This window comes from Muscardinus avellanarius, assembly GCF_963383645.1.
Source record: "Muscardinus avellanarius genome assembly, chromosome: 17".
NCBI classification, from domain to species: domain Eukaryota; kingdom Metazoa; phylum Chordata; class Mammalia; order Rodentia; family Gliridae; genus Muscardinus; species Muscardinus avellanarius.
In genome coordinates, this window is record NC_137803.1 from 62970033 (window position 1) to 62992542 (window position 22510).

At 50.0% G+C, this 22510-nt stretch overlaps 1 protein-coding gene across 1 annotated transcript in view; it reads right to left on the reverse strand.

Moving 5' to 3' along the window:
* RAB31 (RAB31, member RAS oncogene family) overlaps positions 1 to 22510 on the reverse strand; it is a gene marked incomplete at both ends in the record, with an annotated part of 97898 nt that overhangs the window by 28505 nt on the left and 46883 nt on the right. Inside the window, 3 exons of the mRNA XM_080714543.1 lie at positions 319 to 425; positions 2830 to 2901; positions 22407 to 22488. Of these exons, the coding sequence (XP_080570669.1) occupies positions 319 to 425; positions 2830 to 2901; positions 22407 to 22488 (261 nt within the window). The remainder of the gene's footprint in view (positions 1 to 318; positions 426 to 2829; positions 2902 to 22406; positions 22489 to 22510) is intronic.

Below are 22510 nucleotides of genomic sequence, written 5' to 3' on the forward strand. Positions count from 1 at the left end.
AAAATATTAAGAGCTCAAATGCCCCTTTACCCCACGGAAGTGTCACTAAATTCGTGTAAGTGGTGAAAATGACGGGAGCGATAGGATAAGAAACAACAATAAAGCTACGACGGCCAGGGGCCGTGGCAGCCAGGGGAGCGCCCGCACGGGATTCGTCCGGCCGTCCCCTCTGCGCGGCTCACCAGGCTGTGTCGTTTCCCTCAATGCTACCCCGGTGGAATCGTACCACACTGACTCTCACGAGAGAGCAGCCATCAGTTAAACCACTCCACCGAGAACAGGAAGAACAACAAGGCAGGACTATGAAATGAGCCTCACCTGATGTCCGAGAGATCACACTTGTTTCCAGCAATGGCCATGACGATGTTCTCGGGGCCGTGTTCTTTTAGTTCTTTGACCCATTTCTTCAAGGTGTGAAATGAATCCTAAACCAGATGAGTAACAAACGGCTGAGAAGGGCTGTCGACACAATGCTCCAACCCAGCAGCAATAAAACCCCAGAACTCGGTGGGGAGAAACATTCTTAGGAAACGCCTGTGCTTAACATTGTCCAAATTAGACCCAAATCACACATAAAAGGCTCCTTTTTCCCCAAAATTAAACTTGATGAAGTTGAAGAAAATCATATGAGCAATTTTTTGTTCTAAAAATAATGTTAATTTCAAATCATAAGGGCTGGGGATGTTGCTCAGCGGTTGAGCAGCCCTGGGTTCAGTCTCCAGCACCACACACCCATAAAACACACACACACACGTTGTTATTTGGTGCTGGGATTCGTTTAACCCAAGGGCATTCTACTTCCAAGTCGCACCTCCAGTTCTTTTTACTTTTATTTACTTTTATTTACTTTTATTTTATTTTATTTTATTTATTTTTTTTTTTGGTGGTACTGGGGTTCCTGGAAGCCCTTCTACCTCCGGGCTACACTCCCAGACCTATTTTTACATTTTCATTTTGGAAACAGGGTCTCCTAAGCCAGCGCGCAGGGCTGGCTTCGAACCTGCGCGATCCTCCTGTCTCCGCCTCCCAAGCGCGGGGATTACAAGCGTGCGCCACCATGCCCGGCTTATTTACTTTTATTTTTATTTTTTAGCAGAACTCAGGAGCATTCTACCTCGGAGCGATACCCCCGGCCCTATTTTTTATTCTTTATTTTGAAACAGGGTCTCTTAAGTTGCAGAGGGCCTCACTAAGTAGCTGAGGCTGTCCACGAACTCCGATCCTCCTGTCTCAGCCTCCCCGATGCTGGGATGACAAGCGTGCGCACCACGTCTGGCTTATTTTTTATTTCCAAATAGGGTCTCGCTAAGTTGCTGAGGCTGGCTTCGAACCTGTAATGTTCTCGTCTTAGCTTTAAGAACTAGGATAAGGCCTGCGCCACTGCGCCTGGCTTGATTCCACGTACGGATGGCAACACTAAACGTTCACGCTTACTTCGGGCAAGAAATACATCTCTGTGGAGTCCTGCTCTCCTGGGCCTTCACCCACACCCGGCTCCTCCGGGAAACGGGCCACGGCGGGCGCCACGTTTAGGCGGAAGGTGCCAGAACGCGTGGACTCTGACAGCAACAGCTCGTTACGCTGCTGCCTGCGCCGAGTCACGTGTCAAAGAAAGGAAGAAAGGACTCAGCTTCCAGGAAGAGAGAAAGGCATCGGCCGCTGCAATTATCTGTCGATGGACACCTCAGCGCCTCCACGGGGTGATCAAACCCAGTCCTCCTTCACCCTGGGGACACTGCCAAGGTCGTCTGAGAGCCGCCAGCCTCCCAGGGCCTCCCAGACTGCTTTCCCTCTGCGGACATCGCTGAGAAAGTCTACGTGGTAGGCACAGTACGAGATTAACAGCGACATTACCAAAGCAGAGGAATTCTAGCTATTACTACGGAAAAAGTCACGCTTCTGCACTCTCTTTCTGGATTCTTCCGTGTACTATTCTCTGACAGCAGCTGACCTCGGGCAACTGAAACTGAAGAAACGGAAATCTCAGGGGAAGGGGGGACAATGACACGTCAGCCTGACCTTCTACTACGCACACGTAAAAACACCCTTGGCGGTCTACGTGGTACAACCGAAACACGCACAGAAAATAAGGATTCGGTAGCCGGGCGCGGTGGCGCACGCTTGTCATCCTAGCACTCGGGAGGCTGAGACAGGAGGATCGCGGTTCGCGGACAGCCTCAGCTGCTTAGCGAGGCCCTCTGCAACTCAGTGAGACCCTGTTGCAAAATAAAGAATAAACAATAGGGCTGGGGGTGTAGCTCAGAGGTAGAATGCCCCTGGGTTCCATCCCAGTACTACGAAAAAGGAAGGAAGGAAGGAAGGAAGGAAGGAAAAGTAGAAAACATGCAGAGAAGAAAATTTTCTTTTCCTTAAAAGTTGACATTCTAGAGAACAGTAATGGCAGGCAAGGTCACTAGCCTCTACAATTCTTTCTCTCTTTCTTTCTTTCTTTCTTTCTTTCCATGTGGTATTGGAGGTTGAACCCAGGGACTCCATCCTATATCCCCAGCCCTATTTTATTTTCTGTTTTGAAATCTGCAATCCTCCTTGTCTCAGCCTCCCCATACTGGGATTACAGGGATGTGCCCCCACACCCAGCTGACAGTCAGTTTTTTACATGAACACTTGTTGTTTAACTTAGATGAATCTGAGACGCTCTGTTGCACATCAGTGGAATACACTCAGCGTACAGCAGGTGTTAGCCTGACCACCTTCCAGTGAAGTCTCGCGCAGGCTCCTAGCGAGACTTGTGCAGTGAGTCTCTGCTTTGGTGTCTGGGACAGCGGAGTCAGCCTGACGGCCTGGCGAGTCTGCAGGAGATGCTCTTACCTGCTTGGTGATGTCGTACACCACCACGGCCGCGGCGGAACCTCGGTAGTACATGGGGGCCAGCGAGTGGAACTGCAGAAGAACAACGGACAGGTGTGGGTCAACTGAAAGGACAGACTTTAAACCGTCATCAATTAAACATTAAAGCGTGCATCCTGTCTCACCCACTGGGATCTGCAAATTCCCCTTAGGATTTTTCCAGGGCTCGTATTAAATAATAAATTTTGCCACCCTCACTGCAAATACATGCGTGCTTTCTGGACCATGAAGTCTCCTCTTGGGCAGAAGCCCAGACCGAAGTTTATCCTAAATGGCGCCGTCCTGTGAGTCTCTTTTCTCTGCTGCCCACTGTTTACTGCAACGTGACCGGCTCAGGGCAATCTCATTAGAATTACACGGCAGGGAATTGTACTCCACGGGGAGGGCAATGGGTCCTTGCAGGGCCGTCTCCAGGAGCTGTGGAGGAGCTGTGGCGCTCCCACACGCAGGGCCTTCTGGTCTACCTTGGCCTAGCCAGCAGTGGGCGGTCAGACCACTGCACTCCAGAAAGCTAAGGAAGCACACACTTTGCTTTCTAGGGCCCTCCATCCCCAAAGGCACATGATTGTTCTCAGAACACATGGATCTTATGTGTATTTTGAGAAAGAGTCCGGTCTTTTATTAGAACTGGGAATTGAATCCAGGAGCATCCTACTGCCAAACTACACCCCATCCCTATTTTATTTATTTATACTTTTGGCGCTGGGGATGGAACCCAGGGGCATTCTACCTCTGGGCCACACCCCCAGCCCTATTTTAATTTTTAGTTTGGAACAGGATCTCAGTTGCTGAGGGCCTCACTAAGTTTCTGAGGCTGTCCTCGAACCTGCAATCCACTGTCACACATTTTATCCTAAATTATACTGTATGTGCTGCGTTGGTGCTATTTTTTCATTTGATAGTATATCAAAGATATCTTTTCCTATAAACAAAACTTCTCGCCGTCATTTTAACAATCGTGGAATATTCCATTACAACAATCGTGGAATATTCCATTACATGCACATACGTCTTAGCTCTGGCTGCTATGACAAAATACCTTGGACTCCGCTGGAAACACAGACATTTATTCCTCACAGTCCTGGAGGCTGGGAAGCTAAGAAGCAAAAGGCTTCCATGTTGCCTACGAGAGAGTACCTCCCTTCCCAAAGCCACGCCAGCGCTGGACCTGAAAGATCTCCTTAATATTTAATAGATTAATAAGTGGCACCGGGCATGGTGGTGCATGCCTGTAATTCCAGTACACGGGAGGCTGAGACAGGAGGATCCCTGGTTCAGTGGCCTCAGCAACCTAGCGAGGCTCTCAGCAACTTAGCAAGACCCCGCTTCCAAATGAAAAACTACAACAGGACGGGCATGGTGGCCCAGCTTGTAATCCCAATACCTGGGAGGCAGAGACGGGAGGATCGCAGGGTCGAGGCCAGCCTTGGCAACTTAGCAACAGCCTCCCCAACATAGTGAGACACGGCTCCCAAAAGATAAAATAAAATAAAATAAAATAAAATAAAGGCTGGGGGTGTAGCTTAGAGGTACGATGCCTTGGGTAGAGCTTAGAGGTAGAAAGCCTCGCAACTCAAATAAATAGGTAAATTAAAAAGCAGCCATTGTTATGGGGGGATGGGGAGGGATCCCCGGCAGCTGGGCCCCGGCCCCGCCCACCGGCCAGGCCCCGCCCACCGCAAACCTAGCTCCAGACCCGCAGGCCTTGACCGCCCCTCAGGCCACCCAGCCCCGTGTGCTCCTTACAACTATGTTTAGCCCACCCTTTGGCCATCTCCTCCTCACCCGTCAAAAACCATCAGAATTGATCAGAATCGCTGCTCAAACGGGGAAAGGCAATGGGTCGTCGAAACAATCCTGTTTTGCTGCGAGTTGGGAATGCATATCCAGTGTCCTCCCAGCCCAAATTCACAAAAACGCTCCCCCCTCCTTTTTTAAAAATAGCCTTCGCCTAAAGAAAAGAGTCAATGCAAACTATTTCTCGAAAGTCAAGACCCAGCTTGGCGTGGTAGCACACTACGGTTAATCCCAGCACTTGGGGGGCTGAGACAGGAGGATCCCAGATTCGGGACGGCCTCAGCTACCTAGTGAGGCCCTCCTCAATTTAGTGACACCCTGTTTCAAAATAAAGAACAAAAAAATCAGGCCGGAGTGGTGCTCTGAGGCAGAATGCCCCTGGGTTCAATCCCCAGTACCACACACACACACACACACACACACGCACGCACACACACACAGGCAAGACCCTTGTAACTCAATCAAAAGAGATGGGCGTGGTGGTGCACCCTTGTAATCCCAGCCTTCAGGAGGCTGAGACAGGAGGATCACGGTTCGAGGCCAGCCTCAGCTACTTACTGAGGTTCTTTGCAACTCAGCGAGACCCTGTTTCAAAATAAAGAATAAGGCCGGGCGCGGTGGGCACGCCTGTCATCCCCGCGCTTGGGAGGCGGAGACGGGAGGATCGCGCAGGTTCGAAGACAGCCGCGCTGGCTTAAGAGACCCTGTTTCCAAAAATAAAATAGGTCTGGGAGTGTAGCCCGGAGGTAGAAGGGCTTCCAGGAACCCCAGTACCACAGAAAGAAAGAAAGAAAGAAAGAAAGAAAGAAAGAAAGAAAGAAAGAAAGAGAGAGAGAGAAAGAAAGAAAGAAGGAAAGGAGGAAAGAAAGAATCGGGCTGGGGTGTAGCTTAGAGGTAGAATGCCCCTAGTTTCCATCCTCACTACTGCAAAAAGAGAAAGAGAGAAAGAGAAACAGACAGACAGCCATGTGTACACACACACACACACACACACACACACACACACACACACGGTGGGCAGGTGTAAGACGGAGCTCCTTCCTGGCGAAATCTCAAAAGGCCAGTGGTGTTCGGGTCTCATGAATTATTGAAAAGAAGCCGGCGTATGGTGCATTAGTAATTCTTTCCTTCCTCCAAACGGAATCGCTGTGAAATAAATCTGTTGGTGAAACCACTTAAAGGGCTTTATTGTTGGAGACTTGGGGTTTTGATGAGTTAAAAGGTCGCATCTCAGTTCCCAAACCCAATAATGCAGTGGCCAAAGGGCCGTATTTGTGGAGGACAAAGCAATCAATCGCCCAAGCCTAGGGTGGACGTACTGCTTTCCCATAAAATACAACAGCAGCGCGCCACAGTCAGCCCCAGACCCACGGGGCACGAGTCCATTTCCCCTGAGGTCAGAATTAAGAACTACTGAACGCTCGCAGAAAGAGATTCTTCTGGAAATAAAGTCCACAGTCACAAGAAGCTGATACAGCTGCATTTTTAGGTCTCACCTTGAAAGGTCGTTTGGAAATCGGCACAATAGAGGCCAGTTCAAAATTTCTCCTCCCCTAATGACCCAATGCGATATTTAGAAGGTCAAAGCAGGGTTCAGATGACATTCTGGTGTCATTTAATTACTTTGAAGCGGGAGCCGGGCGTGGCGGCGCACACCTGCAATCCCAGCCCTTGGGAGGCTGAGACAGGAGGATCTCAGTTCCTGGCCAGCCTCAGCTACTTAGTGAGGCCCTCCGTAACTCAGTGGGGCCTTGTATCAAAATAAAGAATAAAAAGTAGGGCTGGAGGTGTAGCTTGGAGGTAGAAAGCCCCTGGGTTCCATCCCCAGTGTGACACACACACACACACACACACACACACACACACACACACTTTAGCAGCTGGGGACTGCATAAAGCCGAAGAACCGGATGGGAGCCAGGCGTGGTGGCACCTGCCTGTAGTCCCAGCACTTGGGAGGCGAGTCAGGAAGATCACAGGCTGGGTGCTAGTCTGAGCAATTTAGCAGGGCCCTCAGCAACTTACCAAGACTTTGTTTCAAAACAAAACAACGACAGTAAAAAAAAAAAAAAAGGAAAAAGAAAAGAAAAAGAACTGGAGGTAGAGCTTGGAGGGGGCACACCCTGGATTCAATCTCAAAAAGCCCCCCAAAAAAGAAGGGAATGGTAGCTTTGACTCTGTTTTTTCATGGCTGGGTTGTAGAGGGTAAAAACAAAGGCGACGCCCTTCAAGCACGTGGACTCCGCTTCCGCAGGTGGCTGCTGCCTAGTTTTGCATCGCTCTAAGGAAACACCTGAAACAACTTGAAAAGCAAAGGATTCGTTGGCGCATCTTGGCAGGCCCGCGGCGGGGCAGCAGCGCCTCCTGATGGCAGCGGGTGGGAGCGCAGGAAAGGGAGGGGCGGGGCCAGCCTCCCCGGCGAGCCCCGCCCCGTGACCTCCCGCCCCGTGACCTTCGCTGGACACCCAGGCCCAAAGGCCGCCGACCCGGCCGTCCCCAGCTCCAGCAAGTGGCAGGGCCAGGGGAACCGGGTTCCTGGGGTCCTGCAAATGTCTGCAGACTTGATGATCACAAAGCCACCAGAATTCCTTCTACAGTAAAAATTTGAAAGCGATCTCGATGTTAAGGGAATAGAAATAATAAATTTTGGTTTATTCAGATCATGGAATTTGGGCATAGCAATTAAACACGAGCTTTTGAAAACGATTACGTGACCCACGAGGCAAGGTGGCAGAATACAGTATTTTCCCAACATTCTGCTGCAGAACACTACGTCCCGACAGGCTTAAAAAAAAAAATTTTTTTTAAAGGGGGGAAAAAAGGGTTCCTGGCAAAATAAGTTTGAGAAACACTACATAGAATCATGGTCTCTGGGAGGTTTATATTTATTAGTAGCATATGAAAGACTCTGACAAGTTCTGTGGAAAAGAAACCTGTTAATTGTTCTAGTTTTACTTTTTTTTTTTTTGGTCTGTGTGTGACTAGGGATGGAGCCCAGGGGAATTCTACCTCCGAGCTACACCCCCCGCCTTATTTTCTTTAGTCTTTACTTTTGAAGCAATCACACTGAGTTGCAAGGGTCTCACTAAGTAGCCGAGGCTGTCCACAAACCGCGATCCTCCGGTCTCAGCCTCCCGAATGCTGGGATTACAAACGTGCGCCACCACGCCCGGCCCTATTTTATTTTTTATTTTGAAACAAGGTCTCACTAAGCTTGCTAAGTTGCCGAGGCTGGCTTCAAAGCTGCAGTCCTCCTGTCTCAGCCTCTCAAACCCTGGGATTATAGGTGTGTACCACCGCGCCTAGGTTTTTTTATTTTAATTTTAATTCATAATGTGCCAAAAACTTTCAACTTCTTTCAGGTTGTAGTTTTTTTGCATCTAGGAACCTCGTGTGACCACAACCCTCCTTAGAGGCATGGTGTGGAGGGAACTGAACTCAGAGAAGGTCCTGGTTTTCAGTGTGTAAAATTAGACTGGAGATGGGTGGGGACCAGAGAGGGGAGCGGAGGCTGGTCAGGCCTGTGCCAACACTTGTCACCAAGGAACCCGTGGTTCCAGGCGAAGCCTGTGCGCTGGCCTGCTCACGACTCTTCCAACCACCTTACCCACAATACATGCACACACCTGCACACACACGTGTAGACACACACACACCCGCCCGTCTATGCATACATAAACACACGCGGCAAGGTGAAAGCAGGACACCAGGAAGTCGTTCAGGCCCTCAGACCACCGGGACCGCTAGAGGAAAAATCCCTTAAATGCAGGTTGGCAGCGTGGGAAATCTCACAGTAGGAAAATTCTGCGAGTCAGGAATAAGCAGTGGTCCCTCAGGTACGGGGACCAGCGAGCGGCTCAGCGGGGCTCTGCCTCCACAGGAGAGCCGCCCCAGCCGGGCCCTGGCTTGATTTCCAGAGAACACTGGGCCGGGCGGCTGGCGGCTACAACGCAGGCTGGGAGCCCATCCGCTCTGTGAGTGTCCAGCTAACTCCGTGCAGCCTGTGCTCAGCCCTCACCCCCGGGAGAGCCACACAGCTGGGCCCGCAGGAGCCAGGGCCGAGGCCAAAAGAGGCCAGCAGCAGGGGGTCTGAGAAGGAAGTCGCCCCGGGTTTGGGAGGCTGAGATGGGAGGACTGCACCTTCACGGTCAGCCTCAGCAACATAGTAGTGAGAGCTTGTTTCAAAATAAAAAATTAAAAAGGGCTGGGGGGTGTAGCTGGAGGTACAGCCCTGGATTCAACTCTAGTAAAGACGGCAGTGGTAGAAGAGAATTCCTGACATTCCTACGCACCCCAAGGGGCTGGCAAGGGCTGATGGGAACCCCGTGGCTGAACGCCCTTCCTGCACCATTCAGAAGCCCCCTGGAACGCAGAGCCCTCCACAGACAGCAGAGGGCCTAGTTGATATGCCTGCTCAGACAGCCCAGCACCTGGCAGTGTGGAGACGGCCTGCCAAATTATTAGCAAGGGTTGTTCCTGGTAACGGCCAGTGGTGACGGTGGCCCTTCTTTAGCTATGTCCAGATTCTCAAAGAAATTTAAGAGGATACGCGACTTTTGCAAATGACAGGGGATGTCTGTCTCTCCCTCCCCTCCTCTCTTCCTATCTTTCCTCCTATTTTCCTTCCTCTCTTTTTCTTTTCCTCTCTGGCTTTTTCTCTTTCTTATTTGCGGGGCACAGGGACTGAACAGAGGAGCACTGTCGGACTGGGTGACAGTAGCTGATATGCTAAGTTGTATGCTGTGAATTTTTTTCTTTTTTAGGTGGTAGTGGGGATGGAACCCAGGGTCTTCTACCTCTAGGCTATTCCCTCAGACCTATTTGTTTATATTTTATAATGGAAACAGGGCCTTACTAAATTTCTGAGAGCCTCACTAAGCTGCTGAGGCTGGCTTCGAACCTGTGATCCTCCTGTCTCAGCCTCCCACATACTAGGATTACGGGGGTGTACCACCACACCCAGCTTTTTTTTTTTTTTTTACTATTTATTTATTTATTTATTTATTTATTGGGGATGAAACCCAGGGGCATTCTACCTCCGAGCTACACCCCCAGCCCTATTTTTTATTCTTTATTTTGAAACAGGGTCTCACTGAGTTGCAGAGGGCTTCACTAAGCAGCTGAGGCTGTCCGCGATCCTCCTGTCTCAACCTCCCTTGAGCTACAAGTGTAAGCCACTACGCCCGGCTGCCCGGCTACTTTACTCTTTATTTTGATACAGGATCTCATTAAATTGCAGAGAGCTTCACTAAATAGCTAAGGCTGTCCTCAAACCCGTGATCCTCCTGTCTCAGCCTCCCAGGTACTGGGATGACAAGCGTGCACCATCACGCCTGGATAATATTTTTTATTATTTTTAAAACAGGTCTCCCTAAGTTGCTGACTGGCCTCAAACCTGAGGGCCTCCTTTTTCAGTCTCCCAAGTCCTGGAATTGCAGGAGTGTGCCACCATGCCTGGCCTGGATTATGACACTTAGTTTCAAAGACTGTAGACACTATTGTGTTCTTCCTGTGGAAAGTTTCTAATGTACACACAGGAGGAGAGCAGAGTATTAAGAATGTCCACGTCCGCAGCCCCAGCTTCAAGGTCACCCCTAATGCAGCAGCCCCAGCTCTGAATTGAACACCAGCATCCGGTGCTAACTGAACTTGGAACGACTCTTACAGAGACGTCAGATGGTGTCACTTTCCTGTTCAAAATCCTTCTGATTGACCAAGCGTAAAAGCTGCACGCTGTGGCGTCTAAGGCCAAGCCCTTTCCCGCTGGCCTCCTTGTTGGGCCGGACCATGCGGGCCTTTCCCAGGCCTCGCCCTCCGCTGGCCACTCGCCCACGTCCCAGGCCTTTTCTCAGCTGCCACCACCCCAAGGACCCTTCCCGGAACCCTTAACCTGCCCACGGCAGGGACTCCACAAACAATTAATGACTGAACACCTGCTCTGGGTCACACCCCAACCCCCTGAGCACAGGCTAGAGGAGAAGGCTGGCTCCCGCTTTTCAGGTAAGACGACCGAGGCTCAGACTAGCTTGGCCAATTGCCCAAAGACACACAGCTCTTAAATGCTAGCCCCAGACCTTGAGCCAGGGCTCTTGACTCCAAATCCGGGCTTTTCCTGCTCTCCCGTGGCTCCTCTGAAGTGCAGTGTTGCTTCAAGTTAGGGAATTAAGATCCAGGTCTACACTGAGTTTGTTCATCCAGCGGTGGGGACACTGGGAGGGGGTGGCAGGGGGTAAGGGCCCCCAAGGCTGTCCATGCCCTAACCCTGAGGACCTGTGCCTCGGTCACAGTTCAAGGCGGGGTTGGGGTGGGGAGGAATTAAGGCTGCAAATCAGCTGGCCTTCAGATAGGAAGATGACTTATCTAGTTGGCCCCGTGATCGCGAGGTCCTCACTGGTGGAGGCAGCAGCCAGGGAGGGATTACAGCTGCCAGGCTGCTGGCTTCGAAGATGGAGGGAGGGCGGCTCCAAGCCAGGAATGTGGGCAGCATCTGAGACGAGCCAAGGAAGAGCCGGCCTGGGTGCACACCTGGAACCCCGGCTACTCCAGAACCCGAAGCAGGAGGACCCCATGCTTGTGGCCAGCCTGGGAAGCTTAGCCACCGTCCATCTCAATATTAAGAATACAAAGCCGGGCCTGGTGACGCACACCTGTAAGCGTGGTGACGCACACCTGTAATCCCAGCATTCCAGAGACAGAGAGGACCGTGGTTCCCGGACAGCCTCAGCTACTTGGCGAGGCCCTTTGCAACTTAGTGAGACCCTGTTTCAAAAATAAAAAGACTAGGCCGGCCATGGTGGCGCACGCTTGTAATCCCCACGCTTGGGAGGCAGAGACAGGAGGATCGCGCAGGTTCGAAGCCGGCCGCGCGCGCTGGCTTAGGAGACCCTGTTTCCAAATAAAAATGTAAAAATAGGTCTGGGAGTGTAGCCCGGAGGTAGAAGGGCTTCCAGGAACCCCAGTACCACAAAAAATAAATTAATTAATTAAATTAAAAAAAAATAAAAAGACTAAAACATAGGGCTGGGGGTGTAGCTCGGAAGTACAATGCCCCTGGGCTCAATCCCCAGTACCGAAAAACAAATGACGAATAAGAAGGCCAGGCCTTGGGGAGCGGAGGCAGTGTGCCCTGGCACTCTGACGGCACGCTCTGCCCCAGCTAACCTTGCGAAGTATGGAGCTGGCGAGCCATGCAAAATTAACCTGACTTGTGGTCCAGATACTTGGGAGGCGGAGACAGGAGGAATGCAGGTTCAAGGCCAGCCTCAGCAACTTAGCCAGACCTTGTTTCAAAATAAAAAATAAAATAAGTTAAGGAGTATAATTCGGAGGTAGAATGTTCTTGGGTTCAATCCCCCATACCAAAAATAAAAAAAAAATTAACCAAAAGTAGGTGAACACTCAGTCTAGCTCAGCAGCACAGGGTGCCTAAATTCCCTGACTGTGTCCATTAAATTGTCAGTTCCTGGAGGAGCAGCATGACCTTTTCTCCCTGGTCCCAGGGGCCGCTCTTGACAGAGGGGACGACCTGGGATTGTCTGCTCAGGGGAAGAGCACTTGCCGTGTACGTGTGAGGCCCTGGGTTCAATCTCCAGTAGCAAAAAATACAAAACAATGAAGCCCAAAAGGTTAAATAAGCGTGGGTGGTGCCAGCACAGATGTTTACATTATTTTCTGTGTTTTTCTGGAATGCTTGGAATATTTCACAATTGAAAACAAGAGTATGGGCCGGGCGTGGTGGGCACACTTGTAATCCCCGCGCTTGGGAGGCAGAGACAGGAGGATCGCGCAGGTTCAAAGCCAGCCGTGCATGCTGGTTTAGGAGACCCTGTTTCCAAATGAAAATGTAAAAATAGGTCTGGGTGTGTAGCCCGGAGGTAGAAGGGCTTCCAGAAACCCCAGTACCACTAAAAAAAAAAAAAAAAAAAAAAAAGAAAGAAAAGAAAACAAGAGTATGCACACTAGCAAGTGGCCCAAGCCTCTGTGTGTGTGTGTGTGTGTGTGTGTGTGTGTGTGTGTGTTACTGGGATGAAACCCAGAGGCTTTCTACCTCTGGGGTACAGTCCCAGACCTATTTAATATTTTATTTGGAAACAGGGTCTCACTAAGTAGCTGAGAGCCTCACTAAGTAGCTGAGGCTGGCTTTGAACCTGCGATCCTCCTGTCTCGGCCTCCCCAGCGCGGGGATGACAAGCGTGCCCTCCACGCCGGCTGGTCCAGGCCTTTTGAATCCGCCACTGAAGAGCACCACCACATTCTGTCAAAGTCTGGACCTCGGTTAGATTTTATACTGCTGAGAAAAACTAAATCAGCTGCAAGTTATGCCATTTTGAAGGTGACTTTTCCTTTAATAAAACATAACTTAGTCACATACCATAAATTTCCAGCTGTATCCGTAAGTTGTTTTTTTTTTGTCAATGTGACCAAAATGCCTGACCAGCGCAGCTTAGACAAGGAAAGGGGTTTTGGCTCACGGTTTCAGGTTCAGTCCAGGGTTGGCTGGCTCCAAGGCAGAACTATCATGGCGGCAGAGGAAAGCTGCTCAGGTCATGGCAGCTAAGAAGGAGAGAGAGAGAGAGAGAGAGAGAGAGAGAGAGAGAGAGAGAGAGAGGGAGGGAGGGAGGGAGGGGGAGAGAGAGAAAGGGGGAACTAGGGACAGAGATAGCCCAAGGCCACGCCCACAGAGACTTGCTTCCTCCATTCACATCCCACCCGCTTATGTCACCACCCAGCAGGCCCATTTAAGTCCATCTCGCGACTCAAGGGCTTCACCTCTGAACGTTGCTGCTTTCTCTGAGGTCTTAGGGGACATTTCAAACCCAACCACAGCAGAAGCTTACTGATGGGCCGGCAGGTTGTATAGTGAGTGATGGCTCGACGCTCATATCTCTGTTCATAGTTCATTATGGGTGTACTATAGCGAGCACACTTCAAAAGCCAGAAGATTTAATGATTTATTCAGAAAATCTTCTTCGAGATCAGTGTTGCATTTCTAATCTACAGTAATTTCTAAAGAGATGAAACCCGCTTGCCACTTATAATTTAAATGATCGTTTCTAATTTGGAAGATCTACAGATTTAACACAATCCTTATCAAAATCCCAATCAAATTTTCCTTTGTAAATATGTATGGGCTGATATTAAAATTCATGTGGAGATGCAGGAGACCCAAAATATCCAACATATCTTGGAAAAGAACAAAATTGGAGACCTCCCACCTCCCAATTCCAAAATTTTCTACAAAGCTGCAATAGTGAAGCCAATGTGGTGCTGGCATAAGGATGAGAATATGGATGGAAGGAATTGAGAATCGAAATAAAAGCTTCACGTTTATTGTCAATTGATTTTCCACAAAGACGCCAAGACAATCAACTGAGCAAAGAATAGTCTTTTCAACAAACTGCAATACCACATGCAAGGGAACAGAGCAGAGTTATTTCATATAAGATACACAGAAACGAAGTCCAAGTGCATCACAGAACGAGGAGAGCTACAGCTGTAGAACCCTTAGAAGAAAACGCAGGGAACGAGGGGAGCTACAGCTGTAGAACCCTTAGAAGAAAACGCAGGCGCTTTCTGAAGACCTTGCGGTGGGCAGACACGGGCGCTGGTAAGAACACGGAGACACCGAAACCCCTGACACTGCCAATGGGACACACGGGAGCGGCACCCTGGGGAGCGGTTTGGAAGTTCTCGTAAAGGCCAACCATAGAGCTACCAGTGACTCACCATCCCACCACGAGATGCACAGCCAACAGACGAAACGCATACGTCCGCACAAAAACTTGCACACAAGTGTTCCCAGCACCATGGTTCACAACTGTAAAGCCCAAACATCCATCAGTTTGTGAAGAGGTAAACAAAATATGGTACGGGCTGAACAACCCTAACCCCTAAATCCAAAATCTGAAATGCTCCAAACCTGAAACCTGAGTGTCAATGTGATTCTACAAGTAGAAATTCCACGCCTGACCTCCGGTGACAGGTCAGAGTCAAAACACAGGCACACCAGCCAGGCGTGGTGGCGCACACTTGGAATCCCAGCATTCGGGAGGCTGAGACCCGAGGATCGCGGTTCACAGACAGCCTCAGTTACTTACTGAGGCTCTTTGCAACTCAGTGAGACCCTGTTTCAAAGTAAAGAATAAAAAAAAAAAAATAGGGCTGGGGGTGTGGCTCAGAGGTAGAATACCCCTGGGTTCCGTCCCCAGTACCACACACAAAAAAAAGGCACACCAAAAATACCATATAAAATTACGTTCAGCCTGTGCAGATAGTATACATGAGACATACATGAGTTTTGTGTTTAGACTTAGCTCCTACCCCAAGGTACTTTATTATACATATGCAAATATTCAAAAAACGCTTCTAGCCGGGTGTGGTGGGCACGCTTGTAATCCCCGGGCTTGGGAGGCGGAGACAGGAGGATCGCGCAGGTTTGAAGCCAGCCGCGCTGGCTTAAGAGACCTTGTTTCCAAAAATTAAAAAATAGGTCTGGGAGTGTAGCCCGGAGGTAGAAGGGCTTCCAGGAACCCCAGTACCACCAAAAAAAAAAAAGTTTCTAAATCCCAAATCTAAGGCATTTCTAGTGTCAATTATTTTGGGTATTTGACACCAGAAATGTAGATCCACTGTATATCCATGCAATGGAATATTATTCAGCCACAAAGAGGTAAGAAATGCTGCCAGGCGTGGTGGCGCACACTTGTAATCCCAGCATTTGGGAGGCTGAGACAGGATCATGGTTTGTGGCCAGCCTCAGCTACTTAGTGAGGCCCTTTGCAACTCAGTGAGACCCTGTTTCAAAATAAAGAATAATAAAGAATAAAAAATAGGGCTGGAGGTGTCGATTGGAGGTAGAATGCCTCTAGGTTCAATACCCAGTATCACAAAAAGAAAAAAAAAAATGCTCATCCATACTACAACATGGATAATCCTTGGCAGAAGCCAATCACAACTGATCACAGTTTGCATAATTCCACTTTTAAGAAATGTCTAGAATAAACTGGGCGTGGTGGCGCACACTTGTAATCCCAGAATTCAGGAGGCTGAGACCGGAGAATCGTGGTTCGTGGACAGCCTCAGCTACTTAGTGAGGCCCTCTGCAACTCAGTGAGACCCGGTTTCAAAATAAAGAATTAAAAAAAAAATAGGGCTGGGGTGTAGCTCGGAGGTCGAATGCCCCTGGGTTCCATCCCCAGACCCGCGAAAGAAAAAAAAAAAGAAAGAAAAAAGAAAAAGAAAAAGAAATGTCTAGAATAGGCAATTTGAGAGATAGAAAGTTGCCTGGGAGTTCGGGAATATACCTCAGTGTGTGCTTAGCATGCACAAGGACCTGGGTTCGATCCTCAGCATCACACATCTACAGAAAGAAAGAAAAAAAAAAGGAAGTGGCCTAGGGCTGGGGAACTCATAGAGAAATGGGGAGTGCCCGCCAGTGTGCACAGAGTTTCCTTCTGAAGTGGTTCGAGTGTTCTGAAATTGATGGTGGTGCTGGTTACACAGTTCTGTTTACACAAGAACCACTGAACTGAGCATGTGAAGAGCAGAGTGTGGAGAAGGACTGAGTATGGCGTTGAATCAGCTCCCAACCCAGCTGCTTACTGATAGGTCGGGTCCCTCCCCCTCCCCTCACGGGACAGGAGGCGGAACCCCAGAAGCCAGAAGCAGAGATGTCACGAGACTCCAGAGATCGCGAGACTCCAGACATCGCGGGGCAGACTCCAGATGTCACCAGAGGACTGGCATTCCCGTGCCGCCAGCCCCACCCCGTAAATACCCTCACTTCCTTTCTGCAGCGTGACTCTGCTGCCTGTGACTCTGCTGCCCGGTCATCGGTCCCTCCCCTACAGTTGGCAGACCTCACCCAAAGGTGCCAGTTAATTAAAGAGGCCTGGTCTCACACAATAACTTGGTTGGGTTTTGCCTCCTTTGCAACCCCCAACTCAATTTCAACATTAACACTCACGTTAAAAGAAAAGCACCTGGTGATGCCCCAGAAACTAACAGTCAGCACAGAAACAAATGAGGACCAGCGCACCTTTCAGTTAATGTGATTCTAACAGCTAACACTCCAGGATGCATGACGCAGACAAGATGAACGCAGGGCTCGGCCGCTTTCAAGACAAGTTGGAGAAAGAGACCCAACATCTCTAAGGCTGGGCTTGCCTGCTGTGGAATAGGCAAGGGGGGGTCCAGGGAAAGTGTCCTCCTGCCACGGGGAACGTCGGGACAACTCAACAGCCACAGCACAGCTCCACAGGGCTCTTTCTAAACCATCTTCCATCTTGGGGAAGGGCCGTTCTCAGCCAAAAAGAAGGGACAAAAATTTTTTTTTTCTTTTTGCGGTGCTGGGGGATAGAACCCAAGGACATTCTACCTCTAAGGTATACCCCCAGGCCTATTTTTTTTTCTTTTTGGTGGTACTGGGGTTCCTGGAAACCCTTCACCTCTGGGCTATACTCCCAGACCCATTTTATATTTTTATTTGGAAACAGGGTCTCTTAAGCCAGCGAGGCTGGCTTCAAATTTGCACCATCCTCCTGTCTCCACCTTCCAAGTGTGGGGATTACAAGCGTATGCCACCACACCCGGTGCCAGCCCCATTTTTTATTTTTTATTTTGAAACAGGGTCTCACTGAGTTGCAAAGGACCTCACTAAGTAGTAGCTGAGGCTGTTCACAAACCATGGTCCTCCCGTCTCAGCCTCTTAAATGCTGGGATTACAAGGGTGCGCCACCATGCCTTGCTAACAAATGTCTTTTAAAGGCCATGGAAAAGTCAGACGTGGTGGCGCACATCAGTAATCCCAGTAATTGGGAGGCTGAGACAGGAGGATCGCAGGTCCATGGCCAGCCTCAGCTACCTAGTGAGGACCTCTGCAACTTAGTGAGACCCTGTTTCAAAATAAAAAATAAAATAAAGCTGGGCATGTATCTCAGAGGTAGAATGCTCGTGGGTTCAATCCCCAGTAATACACACACACACACACACACACACACACACACACACACACACCCCTTGGTGAGTCGGGCATGGTTACAGCCAGGTATGCCTTTAGTTCCAATACTTGGGAGGCTGAGACAGGAGAATCACAGGTTTGAGCAACTTAGCAAAGCCTTTTTCAAAATGAAAAGTTCTGGGAGTGTAGCTCAAAGAGAGAATGCTCCTGGGTTCAACCCCCAGTACCACAAGAAAAAAGGAAAGTTGATGTTAATAGAAGAAGAAGAAGAAGAAGAAGAAGAAGAAGAAGAAGAAGAAGAAGAAGAAGAAGAGGAGGAGGAGGAGGAGGAGGAGGAGGAGGAGGAGGAGGAGGAGGAGGAGGAGGAGGAGGAGAGAAGAAACACTACAGAGTCAAACACTGTTGCAGATTATTTTTTTTGTTACTGAGTATTGAACAGGGACACTGTGCTTCTGAGCTAGGCTCCCAGTCCTTGAATCTCACTATATTGCTGAGGCTGGCCTCAAACCTGTGCTCTTCCCGTCTCAGCCTCCCAAGTACTGAAATTAGAGTTACGAACCACCATCCCCAGCTTCCTGGAGAGTTTTTATCCTAACGACAGAACCACCAATCCATCAACTTGACATCTGCAACTGGTTCATTTGAGACTGAAATGTTAGCTGGGCGTGGTGACACACACTTGTAACCCCAGCACTTGGGAGCCTGAAACAGGAGGATTGCGGTTTGCGGACAGTCTCAGCTACTTAATGAGGCCCCCTACAATTCAGTGAGGGTCCCACTAGGTTAATGAGGGTCTTGCTAAATTGCTGAGGCTGGCCTTGAACCTGTAATCTGCCCATCTCAGTTTCCCAAGTTCTGGGATTACAGGAATTTGCCACCATCCTGGCTGAAAAATAATTTTTCAAGAGTACAAAAAGCCAGGCAGGCGTGGTGGTGCACGCTTGTGAACCCATAAACCCAGTACTTAGGAGACGGAGACAGGAGGACTGCAGTTTCAAAGCCAGCCTCAGCTACTTAGGGAGGCCCTCCACAGCTTTGTGAGAACCCGTTTCCACATTTTTAAAAATGGGCTGGGGTATAGTTTGGAGGTAAAATGCTTCTGGGTTCAATTCCCAGTACGAGAGAGAGAGAGAGAGGGGGGGGGGTGGGGGGAGAAGAAGAAGGAGGAGGAGGAGGAGGAGGAAGAGGAGGAGGGAAGGAAGGAAGGAAGGAAGGAAGGAAGGAAGAAAGGAAGGAAGGAAGGAAGGAAGGAGAAGGTACACAGACCCGGCTGGGCATTGGCGGCTCATGCCTGTAATTCCAGCACTTGGGAGGCTGAGACAGGAAAACAGCAGTTTTGAGACCAACATTAACAATTTTGTGAGACTCTTAGCACTATGCGAAATGCTCTTTCAAAATAAGAAATAAAAAGGGCAGGGGGTATAGCTCAGAGGTAGAATGCCCCTGGGTTCCATTCCTAGTACAAACAAACAAAAACAGAAAGGCAATAGAAGGCCCTTTTAAATAAATTTCCAGTGCTAGCAGGGAAAAACAATTTTTCAAGAACACACAACTCTGTGCCACAAATAAAAGATGGAATTAGTACTGGGCGGTAAGTAGGACGGTCCCCAGAGCGCAGCACGGTCAGCAGCGCTCAGAGCTGTCGCTCAAGGTGCACCACACAGAGTCGCTCGCACAACGCGACGCCGGGCCGCACGTTCACCTCCCCTGCGGGCGCAGAAATCACCATCTTTATACTGTCCCTTCATAAACCCAGAGACACTGCTTGAAAGCACGAAAAGACAGAACAGTAGCAGATTTCTACCAAGATGAGGATGGCTAATAAAATTCACGGGGCTCGATAATTAATGAGAAAGAACAATTAGCAGTGAGTGCGTGCAACCGTGGGGATTTATTTTTAGCTCAAATATTAGACGGTGTCATTACAAGCACAATTAAAGCCAGTGACAAGCTGCCAAAACAATCGAAAACTTCGCCATCAAAACACACACACACACACACACACACACACACACACACACACTATGGCTGAAGGTCTAGGCATGTAGCTCAGTGGTAAAGCACTTGTTTAGCATATACAAGGCCCTGCGTTCCATCCCCAGCACCACACACACACACACGCACACACGCACACACACACACACACACACACAATTCTGTATTAATACAATCACATGTCTACAACCTATAGCTATATTTTAGGAAAAACAATGATAAGAATTAGAAATACAACCAACTGGAATTTTTCCACTGCTATTAATTTTTTTTGTTAAGATAGTAACTGCCAAACTGCAGTAGTGGCTTGGCAGAGTACCACGTTTCATCAGAAGACGTCAGCCCTTGGAGTGGCGTTTAGAAAAGGTAGTAAACGTTCAATGCTCTGTTTCCATCCACAGACACCTCTCCTTCACGACAGTGTACTAGAGAACAAGAAGAGCCTCCATAAAGAATGAAGACCCCGAAGACCCCGCTAAGCATACACTATCAACACAGGAGAGGCAGCTGAAGGATTGTTTTGTTTTGTTTTGCAGTGATGGGTATGGAACCTGGGGGCATCCGACCTCCGAGTTACACCCCCTGCCCCTATTTTTTATTCTTTATTTGGAAACAGGGTCTCACTGAGTTGCGGAGGGCCTCACTCAGCAGCTGAGGTTGTCCGTGAACCGCGATCCTCCTGTCTCAGCCTCCCGAATGCTGGGATTACAAGTGTGCGCCATCACGCCCAGCAAGAATGATTATTTGCTGTTAATATGTTAATACTGGAGATATCTGGGTGGTGGGAGTTTGTGTAATTTTACCTTCAACCACATGGCCTTTGCGGGATTTTTCTATCAGAACAGAACGACAGCGCTCAGGTGTCAGACGGTGAGATTCAAATGTCAGCTTTATTCCTGATTAGCCACGTGATGGTGAGCAGGCTGCTTAACCTTTCTGCGCCTCGACGACCTCACTCGTCAGTGGGGACAGACACCATGCATGTGGGCTGCATGTGTGCGTGCGTGCGTGCATGCGCGGGACACACAGTCACCAGGAAGCACCCCCACACACACACGGCAGCAATGCATAATCTCACACCTAATGCTCAGTGCCAACAAAGATTTCAGGGCCAGAAGGACAACAGAAAGCCAAAAAGCTCCCTGCTCTGTTATATAACAATCCCCAAAATACACACAGAGCCTGCAGATCCACTCGGGACGCGGGCAGGGCACAGAGGTCAGTCCCTGAGCTGGCTATTTCCGTAGACGGCGGGTGCAGCCGGCCCCAGCAACTCAAGAGTTAAGAGGAGCCCAGGCAGCCGCAAGGTCCAGAAGAGAGCTTGCATCCATCCCTGCACTGTCCAGAAGAGAGCTTGCATTTTCCTCCGGGCCGCTGACTTCTGCAGCCAGACACCAGCCCGCCTCGGTGGGTGTGTTCCCCGGCCCTGTCGGTAGGGGCGCCAGAGCCCCACCGCTCGACTTCCCAGGCCAATGGGACCCACCGCGGGACTGCGCTGTCCCTTGGGGCTGCTGGAGCGGCGGGTCTGGGTCTGGTGGGGCTCACAGACGTGGAGGGGGTCAACAGGGCCCAACAACTGAGTGTGCAGCCTCACTTCTGACGAGGCAAAAAGAAGCAGGCAGATCGGGCGGCGGGCTACGGGAGGAAAACTGCCCGTGCCAACCAACTCCAGAAACGCCTCAAGCGTGAATTTGAGATCAGAAGCCTCCTGAGAGTGACCAGGGCTTCACCAAACTCCAGATGCTCCCGCAGAGAAGCAATCCTAGAAACCAGGATCTGGGACCCCAACTGAGAGAAGGAGATAAAAAAAAAAAAAAAAAAGCCCCTGTGCAAGCCACGCATGGTGGCACACGCTTGTAATCCCAGCATTCGGGAGGCTGAGACCAGGGGATGGCGGTTCACGGCCAGCGTCAGCTACTTAGTGAGGTCCTCGGCAACTTAGTGAGACCCTGTTTCAAAGTAAAGAATAAAAAATAGGGTTGGAGGTGTAGCTTGGAGGTAGAATGCCCCTGAGTTCCATCCCCAGTACCACACACACACAAAAAAAAAGACACTGTGCAAATACACTATGCGAATCCCAGGAAACTACCTCCAAGACGCCAAGTAAACAAGGAGCCTCGGGAGTAGCTACACCCTAGACCAGCCCCTCTCCTCGGCTTCTACACTTGGAGCCTTCCCCGATCGCAACGCAGGCCGCGTTGGCTTTGAGGGTGTAAGTGGGCAACTCGCAGGTGGGACCCGAAGGCCTCTGCCGGGCACTAGGGCCCACAGGCCCTCGGCGTGGCCCGCACCTCTCTTGGCGATCGCATGGACTTTGGAGAAAGCGGTCCACATGTGACCTGTGGCTCCGGCTCCTCCCAAGTAGTGTCCAGACGGCAGCTGCGGACTCCTGGTTCCCGCTGCCCGCAAGGGTGCTCGGTCTCCTCCATCCCCGGTCTCTACAATAACTCCCACTCGGCTTCCTGCTGGCGGAAAGTGTCAGTATTTGCACTTCATAGACAAGAACCCCAGAAAGGAAAGGGAACGCCCGTTTCACTTCCAGTAGACGGGAAGAGACAGAAATACAGACAGAAATACAGACAGAAATATAGACAGAAATACAGGCCCTGGCGCCCCGGTGGGGACTTGACCTGACCCGGCCTCGCCAAGCTTCGCCCCTCGGGCCCCTTCTGCTTACATCCTTTCAAGCCGGTTTCTGTCACTCGCAGACAGTGGAGTCTTGCCCAACACGCAGGAAGCTTCAGAAGCCTACCTCCATCCCCCGAAAGCCCACAGCAGGGCGCACTCACCCGCTCCTGGCCGGCCGTGTCCCAGATGAGGAACTTGTGCAGCTCATTTCCGCAAGGCACAGTTTTGGTCATAAAAGACGCCCTGAAAAGACAGCCAAGACTTC